The following is a 15,313-nucleotide window of genomic DNA, read 5'->3' as shown; positions in this document are numbered from 1 at the left end:
ATGGAGATTTCATTAAATATCTTTTATTTAAATAAAACAACAACATTGGCATCTTTCTCAATGATATCATCAATCTGTGCCACTGACTGACCAGTATTACAACAAATTTCATCAAGGCTATAAGCTCCTGTGAAATATTTATAAATGGGATCACTTTTACAGTCTTCACCATTCTCGTCAATATCAATAAATGATCCTTTCAAATAAATTGGATATTTATAAACTCTTCGAATCAATCCTTCTATTAATCCGAATTGCACAAGCTTTCTTTCGTTTATCATTAAATTCTGGGGATTTAAACGCTGGCATAAGTCTCTTACACTCGTTCCATGCGTCATACTTGCGTACATTCTATAAATATCACGAAGATGTGCTGGTTGTCGGCCTATATTAAAATAAACATTAATAATAAATTAAACTATGGTTAATAATATTAAAACTTTTCAATTCTCACATGATTTAGATACGTAATTGACACATCTCCTTTGTAAATCTGAATTTTCTGCTAACGTTCCAAGCTTGGATGTAGTAGTATAAACATTACAGTATTGAAATATAGGAATCAAAGTAACTACTCCATAATAGACTAAATTTTGTACACAACTTTTTACAAGATTATTCTCTACATCAGCTTCAGCAGCAATACGAGCAACGTGATTGAATCCATCAATGTAAGGTAATACTTGTTGAGTTGTAAGGTCCCATTGATCACTGCAGAATGTATCACGATTCACTAGAAATACTGGAACTTGATGATCAAGAACTGGTTTAGGTTCAGCTGCCAATCGAACCACCTTCAGATGAGTTGTCATTGTTCCTTCGGTTAAAGTGCACATATTATGACTGTTGAGATCATTCATCACTTGTCTGAGCATCTCAGTAAGGCGAGTTTTATCATCACTGACTGAAGATAAAAAACCATTTTCCACTTCTAAAGCCATCTATTAAATTATATTAATTAAAGTGCAACTGTTAACATGATTATACATACATTTAAAATTTATTTCATCTTTATTACCAGAAAATCAGACATCTTTTTCACCACCGGCTCATAGTGGACTGTTCGAGCTTCAGCGTCACATACAAAACATAAATTAAAATAGAAAGCATTTCTAGCATACTTTTTATTGTCAATCTTTACGGGAAATCCTAAAATTTTGCAGTCTCTTAATGTTCTAAAAATAAAATCAAGTTCTTTACTAACGTGAACAACCAAACTGACATAAAAATAAAAATTTCATACACTGTGAGAGTACTCCTTTGAAGTTGTGCTTTGGGAATGATATATACACTAACATTATCGAATATATCCTTGGAAACATAATTGTCAGGAACCTATAATTATAAATAAGGTAATTATAAATTATTTATACAAAATCAATTAGTGTTTAGAAAGAAATATATAATTTTTTATGAGTAAACTTAACCTGACAGGTAATTTTTGGTCCTGCTATGTGATGAAATTCTGAGAAAAAAATACATCTAATGACACTTTTATCATCACTATTTTCTTCATGATTAGAATTAGAATATAACATTTTTCTTAAAATATTTGTTCAATAGATTAATGTTTTTTTCTTCTAAAAAATATTTACTTTTTTTCATCGAATCATTTCATTTAAAGGCCTAACCTCACATTTATTATTGTTTGTGACAACTGTTGCCAGAGAAGATGTTCAACAAATAGCGATAAGTTTATAAGGTGGGAAATATGAAATCCAGCGAATCATCAATAGTCAACAATGAAAAAAAAATTATTTTCATACTAGCTAGTATAAAATACACAACCTATACTTCTCATGCGCGAAATTATCATTCATTTGGAGTAACACGTCACGCGATAGATATAATAGAATTTGAAGGAAAAATAAAACAAGTTTTCCTTGACTGAATCACTTAATCAGTTGAAAAAGTACATAAAAGATGCCAGTAAAAATTTCTTGGCCTGCTGTCATTGGAATTATTCATCCTAATATAGGTGGATGGGCTGGAGCATACGTGACTCGACAAAATATCGGTCCTTGGTATAAGGTAATGCTTTATTTAGCATAGTTACTCGAGCATGTTTTATTTATTAAACTTTTAAAAAATTTATAATTGCTTCAAGTTCCTTAAAAAACCATCTTGGACCCCACCCAACTGGGCATTTGGACCAGTATGGACTGGATTATATTGTTCAATGGGATATGCATCTTATTTAGTCTACCAAGAGAGTGGTGGATTTGAAAAAGCTGTTGTTCCATTTACAATTTATGGAACAAACTTAGCTTTAAACTGGTTATGGACTCCAATATTTTTTGGAGCACACAACATTAAATTGGTATGTTATTGACTGATTTAATTTTTTACAAATTATTGATTTATTCGCATGAATCTAATGTTACTTAATTTATTCATTATTGTTTGCAGGCTCTGTATGAAATCATTCTCTTATGGAGTAGCACTGCAGCATTAAGTGTAAGCTTCTACCAAGTCAATAAACTTGCTGGTTACCTAATTTTACCCTATCTTGCATGGACTTCTCTTGCTACTGCTCTCAACTATGCAATTTATCGTGATAATAAAAGTATGAACACTGATGATGAAAAGAAGAAATAAAATGGTATCGTAAAGATAAAAACATTTTATAATAATATACTTTTTTTTAGTGAATAAATTATTTCTTAGACATTAATTATTATAATTATTATTTTTTCCACACTTTTTATAGTGTATATATTTTTATTACTTTATAAGAAATAAATGTGAGTTGGCCAACCACAAATCGGTTACAATAATGATATAATAATTATAATAATAATAATATAATAAAATTTACTTTTCTTCTTTATACCTTTATCACCTTGATCTTTTCACATCTACTTTATATTTTTATCATATTTACTTTGTTGATTTCTATTAGTTTAAAGTATCGAAATTCATATATGATTAAATCTAAGTTTTGTATCATCTTCCAAGAATCAATCGTTACGTTGGATCTGTAGCGTAAATATATCCTTGTTGTTGAAGAACATAAAGCCGTTTTTCTACTGCAGTTTTATCTAAAATGAAATTTAATACTCGTTAAAACTTGATAATAAAATTGAAGGAATCTATTACAAGCTTGGAATATTTTTTTTCCAAAACAGATAGATAAACAATTCACTTGTTAAATAAACTTACATTTGATAAGCAATGCTCTGTCTTGACTGTGACTCACATGTTGAGACAATGAATGCAGAAGTATTTGTGCAGTATGATAACGTTGGAAACATTCTGCTGGATTCCCAAAGAGTTCATCCAAAGCAGCTGATTGACACTATTATTATGAAAATAAATATTTAATGTCCTCTACTTTATTTATATTAATTAGAAAATTATTTTTCAATTAATAAAATAATCATACCATTTGTATTGCATGATTATAAAGAATTTTATCAGCAGTTGCTCCTGTTTGTCTTAAAAGACCAGCGCTATTTAATTGTTTACATTCCGCTAAGCAACTTCGAAATTTTTCATTCATCGTATTTACAACCTCTTTTACAGTAGCTGTAGGTTGTAATTTCCCTGCTTCCAACTGCTGTGTAGCAAGGCTAAGACCAGAACTCAACCACTGTAATGCTCTCACTAGAAGAATCACTTGTTCTGCTCTCCTTTTGGTAGACGCATTACTTGCTGGTTCAATTCCACCAAGAGGAGCACCTAGTGGTGTTGCTCGAGTTCTAGAAACTTCAATTACACAATCACAAAGAGCTACGACGAAATTGAGCTTTGCTAAGATTTCGTTATGCTCGCGTTCCAGAAGAGTCTCTTCTGGCAGTTCTGGAGCAATAAATGTCAATGGACGATCATCCGAATTTGAGGGAATAAGTTCTGGAAAAAAGTTTTGAAAACTACCTGCTTCTGTAATTTAAAATAATTTATTATTCTTTATTTTATGCTTTGGATAGTTTTCAAGTATTGATAGTGAAAAAAAATAATATTTTTACTTACCAGAAATTTCAGGTAAAGTAACAGCTCGAGTTCCAAATGGGATCACTGGTGAATGTTTCATAGTATTATTATTATCTTGAAGAGCTTTAGCCGTAGGTGAACCTAGTACTGCTAGTGGTCCAGTGAGAATAGGAGTCGATGCACTATTAGTTCCCAAAGATTTTTTCAAAGGTGATGTTCCAGTTGAGACATGAGAATGCCTGGCTATTGGACTGACTTGCCATGTATTTGGTGGTGGAGGAGTTTCACTAAGTCTTCTACCTGGTGGTGTTCCAATAACAAACTGTACACTAGGTGGACTTAGAGATCCGATATCTACTGCATGACTTTTATATGCATCATCATTGCGTTTCATGCTAATTGGTTGTGATCGTGGTACAACACTTGTTTCTGTTTGAGATGTTGGTGATGGAGACGATGGATGAACGGTGCTTCTTTGAGTTGGAACTGGAATAGGTTCCGAAATTGGCAAAAAACAAGGACGTGGTGGACTTACTGCTTCTTTACTTGTCTGTTTCGTATACTTAATCGGCTGAGAATTGGGATTATTTTCAATATCATTACCCAAATCATTTGGAACTAGAACAAAATCATCTTCTGGGCTGGAGCATGGGCTATTTGTTTCTGGTTCCGAAGCAGCAATAAGTCCACTTCGAGGTTCTTGAATATTGTCTGGAGATGCAGGCAACTCAGCAAAAGGTAATGGAGGACTTTCTTGTGCTCCATGTAGAAATGAATGGTTAAAAAATTCATCAAAAGGCATACGATCTTTAGCATTACGTCTTAAAAGCCCTAAAAGTAGATTGGTAAGTTCGGGTGATGTTCCAGGTGGAATTTTAGGACCAAAATTTAAATTCTTTTCATAGAAAAGCTTAAGAGCTTGAGGTGTATGAGCTTGAAATGGAGCTTTTCCAGTGAGACATTGAAATACAATGGTACCAAGAGACCACAAGTCGGCTTTTGCATCATATTGAAGTGACATTATTACTTCAGGTGCCATATACATAGGAGATCCACACATAGTAGCTGCCATTACGCCGTCTTGAAGAAATCTTGCAAATCCGAAGTCAGCTAAAATTTAAATTTTTATTAAATATTAAATAAAATAATGGTTTTGGTATTAAAAAAAAAATTTACCAATTTTCAGAGTAATTTGATGTGGTTGTGGACATGCTTTTCCACAATTGTGACTTAATAAAATATTTTGTGGTTTTAAATCTCTGTGAACAACACCTTTAGCATGAAGAGCTTTCATAGCTCCTGCTAATTGCTTTAAAAATACTCTGATTGTGTCCTCAGATAGAGTACCCTTAGCTGTGAATTGAATTGTAAATCAAATTAACAATTTATTAATATATTTTATTACATCAAGTATGATTTAGTAAACACTTACCACCTAAATAATCCGCTAAATCCCCACCATTGCAATATTCCATAACCAGGAAGACATTGTGATTAGACTCCTAATGACATTTAAATAATTATAGCAAACAATTTTCAATTATATAATTTATTAACTTACTTTACAGTCCAATAAAGCGACGACATTTTCATGATGTAGCTCAGTAAGTTCCTAGAATAGATTAATTTAATAAATTTCAATAAGTAATTGACAAGCAATGAAAGAATAAATGTTTAAATAGTTGAATAAATAATCTAACCTTTAAAATCTTGATTTCTTTTCCCAAAAGATTTTGTGATTTGGCTAAGCTTTTCTTTGTTATACTTTTGATTGCTACCACAAAGTTTGATTTCTAAAAATAATCATAATTTAATTATATTTTCTTCGCGGTAAAAATGTATATATGAAAACGTCAAAACAAAAAAGAAGTAATTGTATAGCAACAATAATAAACATTCTTACTTTTCTGTGTCTACCCTTAAAGACAACAGCAAAAGCACCGTGACCAATCAAGTCCTTTGTATTGTATTCATAATCACCAACTATTTCCATAGCTCTTGAATCTTAATAAATACTTGAAAAAATATTAAACAGAACGAAAAAAATTATAAACACACTTTTGAGCGAGATGAATCGCGCATCATTGGGATCAATACAAGAAAAGTCAAGATTTGACTGCAAAAACTTCATACTTTAATTCAATTTTCAATTAAAATTAATGTCACCCACAGACGACATTATTTAACGCAAATAAATAAACCATTTTAATGGTTTAGTTTTATCGATAGACGTACAAAAGTTGTCTACAAAAAATCAAGTTGATGAGTAACACCGAAGTTTGATCAAGTGGAGTTGGACGAAATGTAACAAAATGTCAGCCAGCTCTTATGTGTGAGTAAATGTGTTCATGCGCCGTTCTTCTATCAGCTGAGGGAGTAAGTTCTACATATGTATATTTGTCTCTTTACGTGCACTCATACGTAAGCTTCTACATCTGTTGAAAGAGTGAGCGGAGTATTGTAGAGAATGATTAAACAAATCTGGACAACTTTTTCTTTTTCATTAACTTAAACGAGTATTGTTAAGTAGGTCAACATTATTATCATAGTTTTAGTGAAAATTTTTTCGCAACTGACTATAGTAAAATAACCTCAAACTATAAGGTTAGTATTATGTTTATATTTCTTTAAATTCAGTTTAAATACCTAATTATTATTTTTTAATTATTAATAGTTTGTATGTAACTAATTTAATCATTTTCTCTTTTATTACAGAAAATAACTTTCTATTACGATTGAGGTTATATTATTGTAGGTGATTGTTTACTAACAACTCATTTTTGATATATTTTCAAGACTATGGAGCTGTGAGTATAGAATTATTTAATTCTTTTTAAAACATTTCTATTATTTTAATTAATTATTTTTTTTCTTCAAGGTTAAATGAAAATGTTGCATATTTGAGTAACTATGAAGTGTTAGATATATTAAAAGGAATAAAGGGAAATAAAAAACAAAAAACAAGAAATCAACTGGCTACAATAACATATCAAACTGTAAGATACCTAGAAGATAGTTGCTGCAAAACTCAAACGCCTGACAAAATTAAAGAATTTTTAAAAGCCTTAGAGCCATTTAAATTGACGAAAAATGAAAAACTGGCTTTATTAAATCTACGACCAAAGACAGCACTGGAAATACAGCTGGTAAAAATGAGTTCATTAATGAAATTATATAAAAATTATTTTAAGCTTTAAAAATTGATGTATATTTCAGATCGTTGAAGACAGTGAAGACAGGTTAAATGAGAAAGAAATTGAATGGCTTCTTCAAACTGTTGAAGTTCATTTGAAAGATCCGATTGAAATTAAACAAGAAATAATGGAAGAAGGTAGTTGACTTGCTGGACATGTTATGTACATTTATTTATAGTAAATATTTCAAATGACGTAAAGATAAATATTGTGCGAATTTTGTATTCATCTCACTTATCATCTTTTCTGATCTCCTAAATCATCGATTAAGTCTTCATCAATCTAAAAAAACATTTTATAATTATTATAATTTAAGAATTATTAATAATAATTTATTTAAATAATAAAGTAATTATATAAATACTTGTGGCCATTTTTCCGGAATCACATCGAATAACTCATCTTTCACATCCCCTTGAATAACTATTTCATCGTCTCCCGTCACACTTGATCCACAAGCAAATTTACTTCCAAAAAACTTCGCTGCGACTTTCAAGTCGATATCTGACAAAATTACATAACTATTTTAATATTGAACTAATTTTTAAAAATTATTATAGATAACTTACGGAAAGTATTGAGGCCAGTAACGACAGTAACAGACTTTTTCTTTCCTCTAGGAGCTCTCGATACAGTCACTAATTTAGGAACGTCTTCTTTTTTCTTTGCTTTGAGCATTCCTTTACCTCCTCTCTTTTGCCTTTTCTTTTCATCATCTCCAGCACCTGATTCTCCGGACATTCCGTCTTCTTGTAATTTTATTTTTTCAAATTCTTTTGGTAAATGTGCCTCTAACCATTGCTTGCATTTATCATACTCTGGATAGTATTCACAGTACTGAAAAAAATCAATAAAATATTTTTTATATTATTCAATAATAAATAATTAATTTATATGTTTAATTGTCTTATTACCTCAATTGGTAGAGAACAATTTCCACAGTATTGTACTTGAATAGGATAAGTGACATTGGGATCAGCTCCAAGACGAAATTCTGATTGTTCTTCTTCTGCCATTGTTTAGTTTGATTATGAAATAATTTATTCACAGTGATAAAAATTAAAAGCCACAATATTTAAAATATACAAGTATGTTTATTAACAATAAAAAATGAAAAGTTTTCAGTAAATACTTTTTGAAAAAGTATATTATAAGTCAAGATTTGGTTGTTCACATGAGAATATAATACATATGTAGAAGATTTAACGATCGTAGGTTAAGGTTAGTTGGGCGGCTTTCAGATTCCGAAGCCACGAATTAATTTCTCAAAATTTCCTCAGATGGTGGTAGTGGGTCTGTTCAAGCTGCTGAAGGTACACGTGTAGTTGCTCAGAGAGAGGCAGAGAACAGCTGAAATAAACGAAACAAAGTGCGGTAGAAAATTGAAGTAGTTGCTGCAGTGTAGCTTGATATCCGATGTGTAGAGCACGACCAGTACGACAGAGTTGTACAGTGGGTTCGATGTGCACAAGTGTGCACTGTCCCGTCTAGTTCAAGAGGCTAATACTCACGGCCTCTTTACATTTTGTCTCAAGCTAAAACTCGTGTTCATCTAAAATTTCTAGTTATTTGTAAGTTTAAATAACAAATAAGTATAATTATCTACTGAACAAGCCAATAAGAGGTCGTAATTGTGGTGACAAAGTTATTGAGACTGATTATTTGTGAAAAGTTAAAAGTGGGACATGGCTCTTGGGTCCCAAGTTGAAGCAAACGGCGAGGATGGTGCCGTCCAAATCCCAATGGTTAATGGAAAAGACAAACGTGTTGGTTAGTTTAATTATTATTAATTAATATAACTAATAAACAATATCATTTACATCAGATAAAATATTGGAGTACTCCTTTTTTATTTGAGAAAGAATCAGTGCTCTTAAGACGCCGGGCATCGTACTCTCGTGTGTTATATAACGTTCAATTGCACAGACTCGAGGTCTCGTGGTCATGTGAGCTTATATTCATATAATCGAATAAATTACCAATTTATTTAAATAATTACTTATTTATATAAAATAATGATTTTATTTGTTATCTTTTGCTTATTCTTCAATCGATTCAATCAATTTTATCTTAATTTCATTCATTCCAACGTGCGTCTCTCTTTGTTAACGTTTTTATTACAACGAGGTTGCATCATTCCGGCATGGAAATTTAAATTATCAATAGTTACTCTTCATTTAAAAAATTAACAAAGAGTTTTTAGTTTATATTACTTTAAATTAACATGCAAGCTTTAATATTGTTACTTAAAACAACCTGAAAAATATTTTCAATAATCACACATTATTTCTTCATATTAGATAATATACCTGAAAAGGTTATACTTTCTAAGTTAATCTAAAAAGCTTGTTTGGAGTAATTGAATCATATCTTAAATTATCTTTTTACATACTTTAGTAAATACCTAACATGTAAAACAATTTTTTGTTGTTAAAATAACTTTAATTATAAATTTAATATCATTTTGTATTTGTAAGAAACCTTGGACTTGAAAGCTGGTTGGACCCACGGGCAGTCGACGAAGATGAAACGTTTTAAAGTAGGGAGCAGAGCACATGTACAGGAATTTTTGTTGTATTTATTTTCTCCTCAATTTAGAAATTCAGCTGTTTCGCTTCCTATGTAAATTAAAAAAATTTATTTTCATAAAAAAAACTTGCTAGTCATGCTATACCGTTATATACATACAATATATATATAGTTTTGAATACAATATGAAAAGTAATCAAAGAAGAACAAAAGAGATAACCCTTGGTTATCACACTTTATAGATTTGCTAATAACTTTGAACGAGGAATACTTCTTTTAATCACACACGTTCTACGCTATTATTTTACAATCATTCACATTGTTTTTATTTTTTTTCACATAATGATGTCTTTAAGTATGTACATGCATAGTCATATAAATAGATAGATGAAAATACTTTTGGCATTTAAGCGTACACTCTGATTTACTTACGTGTATTTATAAGTACACTCGTGAATGCAAAAGATCCTTTTTTATTGCTCTTTTCATGGCTACTATCATGTTTGTCTTTTTTGCCTTGACAATTATATTTACTCTCTAAGTTTTCATTACGTCTTCAATTGTTGTCACTTGAATTTTTTTTACAGACAATTTGTTAACAAAATTTCCTTTTTGTTCTAGATGACACGCCGAAAGATGATGAAGCTAATGTCAGTAATGTCAGTGAAAATGTGTTGGAAAAAGGCGAGGTAGAGGCCACCAAAGAAAGTGAAAAAGAAAAAGATAAAGATGAAAAAGAAAAAGAAGATGACAAAGAAAAAGATGGTGAACAAGAAGTGGTTTTTATCCAGGACATGGGATTTACAGTCAAAATCGTTAGTCCTGGAGCAGAACCATTTGATATCCAAGTATCCAGCATGGAATTGGTCCAAGAAATTCATCAATTACTTATGGATCGTGAAGATACGTGTCATCGAACCTGTTTTTCTCTACAACTAGATGGAAACACATTGGACAATTTTGCTGAACTTAAAAATATTGAAGGTTTAAAAGAAGGTTCTATTATTAAAGTTGTTGAAGAACCTTACACTATGCGTGAAGCTCGAATTCATGTCAGACACGTGCGTGATTTATTGAAGTCTGTCGATCCAGCAGACGCTTATAATGGTGTTGAATGCAGTAGTTTGTCGTTTCTAAATGTGGTTACCAATGGAGACATTCTAGAAAAGAAAAAGATGCGAACTGATGCTGTGGATTGTACACCACCTGATTATATTATACCTGGATCTAAAGAAAGGCCACTTTTGCCACTTCAACCACAAGCTAAAGAACAAAAATGCCCTCCTTGTTTAAAGGTAAGAAATGTTTGCAAAAAATTCATTTAATCAAAAAATTTTTAATTGCTAAAAAATAAATGTTTAATTCAGGTGTTGACTACATCGGGTTGGAATCCACCACCTGGGTACAGAAAGCTCCATGGAGATTTGATGTATTTACAGGTAATTACTTTAGAGGACAAGCAGTATTTCATAACTGCGTGTGGACGTGGTTTCTTCGTTAATCAATCATCTAAAGAAACTTTCAATCCAAAACCAGCAACACCAAGTCACCTGTGTCATAGTTTAATTGAGTTACTTAATCAACTCAGTCCGGCATTCAAACGTGGCTTCGCTGCTATGCAACGTCGTAGAACTCAGCGACATCCTTTCGAAAGAGTTGCAACGCCTTATCAACTTTATTCGTGGTGTGCTCCACAAACAGAACATACTATTGATGCTATTCGAGCAGAGGATACTTTCTCAGCAAAGTTAGGTTATGAAGAACATATCCCAGGTCAAACACGTGACTGGAATGAAGAGCTTCAAACTACTCGAGAGCTTCCAAGAAAAAATTTGCCTGAAAGACTTTTAAGAGAGCGTGCGATTTTTAAAGTACATAGTGATTTTGTTGCTGCAGCAACGCGTGGTGCTGTTGCTGTGATAGATGGCAATGTTATGGCTATTAATCCTGGTGAAGAGCCCAAAATGCAAATGTTTATATGGAATAATATATTTTTTTCACTTGGCTTTGATGTTCGTGATCACTATAAAGAACTTGGTGGTGATGCTGCAGCTTTTGTTGCACCTAGAAATGATCTTCAAGGTGTTCGTGTTTATGCAGCAGTTGATTTGCCAGGGCTTTATACCTTAGGAACAGTTGTTATTGATTACAGAGGATATCGTGTTACTGCTCAATCAATTATTCCAGGAATACTTGAAAGAGAACAGGAACAATCAGTCGTCTATGGATCTATTGATTTTGGCAAAACGGTTTTAAGTCATCCGAAGTATCTCGAATTATTAAATAAAGCTGGCCAACAACTTAAAATTTTACCCCACAAAGTAATAAATGATGCTGGGGAAGAAGTAGAATTATGCAGTAGTGTTGAATGTAAAGGAATCATTGGCAATGATTCTCGTCATTATGTACTTGATTTATTAAGAACTTTCCCTCCAGATGTTAATTTTTTGAAACTCGAGGGCGTTGAACTAAGTAAAGAAGCAAGAGCACTAGGATTTCCAGTGGAACACAAACATCGATTGGCATGCCTACGTCAAGAATTGATCGATTCGTTTGTCGAGTTTCGTTATGTTCAATTTATTAAAGATGCTGCATCTAATCTTCATCGAGTAACGTCTTCTCGTTTGTCTCAACACTTAGAGAAATTCAATGAATACAAACCAAAAGATGAAACTAAAACGGCGAAAGAAGAATCGAGTACTCCAGTTGTAATTGATAGTAATAAAGAAGATGAATCAAATATCGAGGCTGACGAAGCTAAAAAAATAGTTGAAAGCATAACGCATTCAATAACTGGAGGAGAAAAACAAGAACTGGAAGAAAGTAGTAAAGAAATTGTTCATCGAGCAGCAGCAGCTGTAGGAAGCCTACGTGAAGCAGAGTTTTATGTTAAATTTAATCCTGATGTCTATTCACCAGGTGTGAAACATCCGGATCCAAATGGAGAAAGTTTGAAAAAACAACGTCAATTAGTACGTGATGCTGCTGATTTCTTGTTGACTGTACAGTTGCCTACATTTATTCGTGACTGTTTAGATCATACCGCTGCAGCCATGGATGGAAGTACTCTTGTTGAAGCTCTTCATAGTCGGGGTATTAATGTTCGTTATCTTGGAAAACTTGCTGCTATGCTTGCTATTGTTCCTCAACTTAAATATCTTCACCGTATTGCGGTTTCAGAGCTTATTCTTCGATCTGCAAAACACGTGTTTACATCTTACATGCTAGGAACAGAATTAATGAGTCTTTCTGCAGCAATAAGTCATTTTCTAAACTGTTTATTGTCTTCGGCACAACTTACTCATCCTCAACTAAATCTGGAAGAATTGCAGAGTAAAACCGCCAAAAGACGCAACAAAAGAAAAGGCAGAAATAATGGAGCTCATCAATTTGAGGTCGAGTGGGCAAGTTTGACACCTAAATCACTTTGGCAACAAATCAAGGCCGATTTAAAGAGCTATTACGATTGGGAAACACCTACTCCAGAATCACTAGATGCTACTATTGACCATTTTAATTTACAAAAAATTTCTCTTCTGCGAGGATTCTGTATCAAAACTGGCATTCAAATACTTCTTCGTGAATATAATTTTGAAAATAAAAATAGAGCTACATTCTTTGAAGAAGACATTCTCAACATTTTTCCTGTAGTTAAGCATATTAATCCACGTGCAAGCGATGCTTACAATTTTTATACAACTGGCCAAAGTAAAATTCAACAGGGCTACCTCAAAGACGGCTATGAACTCATCAGTGAAGCCTTAAATTTACTTAATAATGTCTATGGAGCAATGCATCCTGAAATAGCTCAGTGTCTTCGAATGTTAGCAAGACTGAACTATATTATGGGCGATCACGGTGAAGCTCTCGCAGCACAACAAAAAGCAGTTTTAATGTCTGAACGAGTGAGTGGGATTGATCATCCCTACACCATTACTGAGTATATTCACTTAGCTCTTTATTCATTTGCCAATGGTCAGGTATCAGTATCATTAAGATTGTTATACAGAGCTCGTTATTTAGCTTTACTCGTTTGCGGCGAAGATCATCCAGAGGTTGCTCTTATTGATAGTAATATTTCGCTCATTCTCCATGCCGTTGGGGAATATGAGCTTTCACTACGCTTCCTAGAACATGCCTTAGCACTCAACTTACATTATCATGGACCACGTTCTCTTAAAGTTGCTGTATCTTATCATTTAGTAGCAAGAACGCAGTCTTGTATGGGTGATTTCCGAGCAGCCCTTAATAATGAAAAAGAAACTTATGCAATTTATAAACAGCAATTGGGAGAAGAACACGAAAAAACAAAGGAAAGCAGTGACTGTTTAAGACATTTGACTCAGCAAGCAGTAGTACTTCAGAAGAAAATGAATGAAATCTACACAGGAAAATCTGGTGTCAGTCTACCACCTATTCAAATCCAACCTCCCAGTATGGGATCAGTGCTAGATATGCTCAACGTTATCAATGGAATTTTGTTTGTTCAAATTAGTCCGCAAGATATTGAAAATTTAAAGGCAGAAATTGAAAAACGACAAAAAGAACAGGTGCCTGAAAGTGATGTTAAATCTCGTCAAGATAGTAAAAATGCTACAAAACTAACCAATGATAAGACAGAAAAATTACTCACTATTACAGAAGATACTGTAACAAATAATGTAGACACAACTAATGAGACTCGAAAACCAATATCTACAGATAGCTGAACTCAATTTTAATTATTCGATCAATCGAATTATCTATCTACATCTAAGATCTACAAAAAATAAAATAGATTTGAAAAATTAATCAATATAAACAGTAATTAAATTCATAAGCCATATTGTTTTCATATCATTTATAAGTCGCACGAGTCTTATTTTTTTTACAGTGTTATTATATCACTGGAAATATTTTTGTTTTTTTTACGTATCAACTATCCTCATAGAGCTAATAACAGGTGATTAAAGCCAAAGATCAGCTCGTCAATACAGTAAGATTGTTATGTAACACGTGAGGTTTACTGTTAAATGGATTTTGCAAGGACTAGATCCTTAAGCTTTATATTCAATACTTTAACATACTAGAGTATGGATGATATTGTTAAATCTGTAAATAATTGTCAGAGAAGAGACACTCGTCACGTCATGCTTCTCCTCAGTGAGATAAAAATCAATGTTAAAAAAAAAAACAACATACTTATGATGCTGCTCATATTAACTATTTATGTAGCATTTAAATACCAACAATTTTATCTTGGTTTTTTTATTACAAATTATTCCATCGACTCTGAATAATGTTTTATTCATAAAAATACACTCCAATTATCTGTGTATTTATAATAAACTGATGATCTATTGGCTTTGATAGATACATTTCAAGTAATCTTTTAGATTGTAGAAGATGATACAAATTTTTTTTGTATAATTCATCGGAATAAGTATGTTCTTTTTTTAATTTTATGAGTGACTGATGATCATTGTTTTTCATTTGTGCATGCAAGTATCTAGTAGAGTCATTATTTGGTAAAAATGGGTGCTTATTTGGATCTCTAGCATTTTTTTTATTAGATTGAATATTTTGTAAGTGCTTCCAATGTCGTTATTGTATTCATCAGCACGTTGATTTTATATTAATTGTTATTTTCAACTGAAAACTATATACAAATTACAGTG

General features: G+C 32.1%; 6 protein-coding genes across 6 annotated transcripts; 3 read left to right on the top strand and 3 right to left on the bottom strand.

The window, feature by feature from the left end:
• Nucleotides 1–7: 7 nt before the first annotated feature.
• Nprl2 (Nitrogen permease regulator-like 2) lies at nucleotides 8–1,572 on the bottom strand. The gene is made up of 5 exons (XM_035087600.1): nucleotides 1,428–1,572; nucleotides 1,244–1,335; nucleotides 1,019–1,175; nucleotides 455–941; nucleotides 8–385 (listed from the first exon to the last, which is right to left on the bottom strand). Exons 1-5 carry the CDS (start codon nucleotides 1,536–1,538, stop codon nucleotides 24–26), a joined length of 1,209 nt encoding a protein of 402 aa, XP_034943491.1. The 5' UTR covers nucleotides 1,539–1,572; the 3' UTR covers nucleotides 8–23.
• Nucleotides 1,573–1,889: 317 nt separating this feature from the next.
• Nucleotides 1,890–2,674, top strand: Tspo (Translocator protein). The gene is made up of 3 exons (XM_035087603.1): nucleotides 1,890–2,031; nucleotides 2,108–2,320; nucleotides 2,410–2,674. Exons 1-3 carry the CDS (start codon nucleotides 1,924–1,926, stop codon nucleotides 2,596–2,598), a joined length of 510 nt encoding a protein of 169 aa, XP_034943494.1. The 5' UTR covers nucleotides 1,890–1,923; the 3' UTR covers nucleotides 2,599–2,674.
• Nucleotides 2,675–2,847: 173 nt separating this feature from the next.
• Nucleotides 2,848–6,226, bottom strand: Atg1 (serine/threonine-protein kinase unc-51-like protein Atg1). The gene is made up of 9 exons (XM_035087597.1): nucleotides 5,837–6,226; nucleotides 5,634–5,726; nucleotides 5,495–5,545; nucleotides 5,366–5,435; nucleotides 5,110–5,286; nucleotides 3,973–5,043; nucleotides 3,386–3,882; nucleotides 3,163–3,298; nucleotides 2,848–3,041 (listed from the first exon to the last, which is right to left on the bottom strand). Exons 1-9 carry the CDS (start codon nucleotides 5,924–5,926, stop codon nucleotides 2,968–2,970), a joined length of 2,259 nt encoding a protein of 752 aa, XP_034943488.1. The 5' UTR covers nucleotides 5,927–6,226; the 3' UTR covers nucleotides 2,848–2,967.
• Nucleotides 6,227–6,265: 39 nt separating this feature from the next.
• On the top strand, nucleotides 6,266–7,291 carry Polr3I (RNA polymerase III subunit I). The gene is made up of 4 exons (XM_035087604.1): nucleotides 6,266–6,537; nucleotides 6,649–6,740; nucleotides 6,812–7,079; nucleotides 7,150–7,291. The coding sequence occupies exons 2-4, from the start codon at nucleotides 6,733–6,735 to the stop codon at nucleotides 7,270–7,272; spliced, it is 399 nt and encodes a 132-aa protein (XP_034943495.1). The 5' UTR covers nucleotides 6,266–6,537; nucleotides 6,649–6,732; the 3' UTR covers nucleotides 7,273–7,291.
• Nucleotides 7,274–8,458, bottom strand: DENR (density-regulated protein). Its single transcript, XM_035087602.1, has 4 exons — nucleotides 8,042–8,458; nucleotides 7,697–7,964; nucleotides 7,492–7,631; nucleotides 7,274–7,409 (listed from the first exon to the last, which is right to left on the bottom strand). The coding sequence occupies exons 1-4, from the start codon at nucleotides 8,141–8,143 to the stop codon at nucleotides 7,365–7,367; spliced, it is 555 nt and encodes a 184-aa protein (XP_034943493.1). The 5' UTR covers nucleotides 8,144–8,458; the 3' UTR covers nucleotides 7,274–7,364.
• On the top strand, nucleotides 8,448–14,430 carry clu (clustered mitochondria protein homolog). The gene is made up of 3 exons (XM_035087595.1): nucleotides 8,448–8,897; nucleotides 10,278–10,951; nucleotides 11,024–14,430. The coding sequence occupies exons 1-3, from the start codon at nucleotides 8,813–8,815 to the stop codon at nucleotides 14,363–14,365; spliced, it is 4,101 nt and encodes a 1,366-aa protein (XP_034943486.1). The 5' UTR covers nucleotides 8,448–8,812; the 3' UTR covers nucleotides 14,366–14,430.
• Nucleotides 14,431–15,313: the final 883 nt, after the last annotated feature.

The sequence above is a fragment of the Chelonus insularis genome, unplaced genomic scaffold (genome assembly GCF_013357705.1).
Source record: "Chelonus insularis isolate UGA/USDA-ARS -01 unplaced genomic scaffold, ASM1335770v1 contig_410_pilon, whole genome shotgun sequence".
NCBI classification, from domain to species: Eukaryota; Metazoa; Arthropoda; class Insecta; order Hymenoptera; family Braconidae; genus Chelonus; species Chelonus insularis.
Note: the sequence above shows the minus strand (reverse complement) of the source record. Positions and strands in the feature narration are given on the sequence as shown.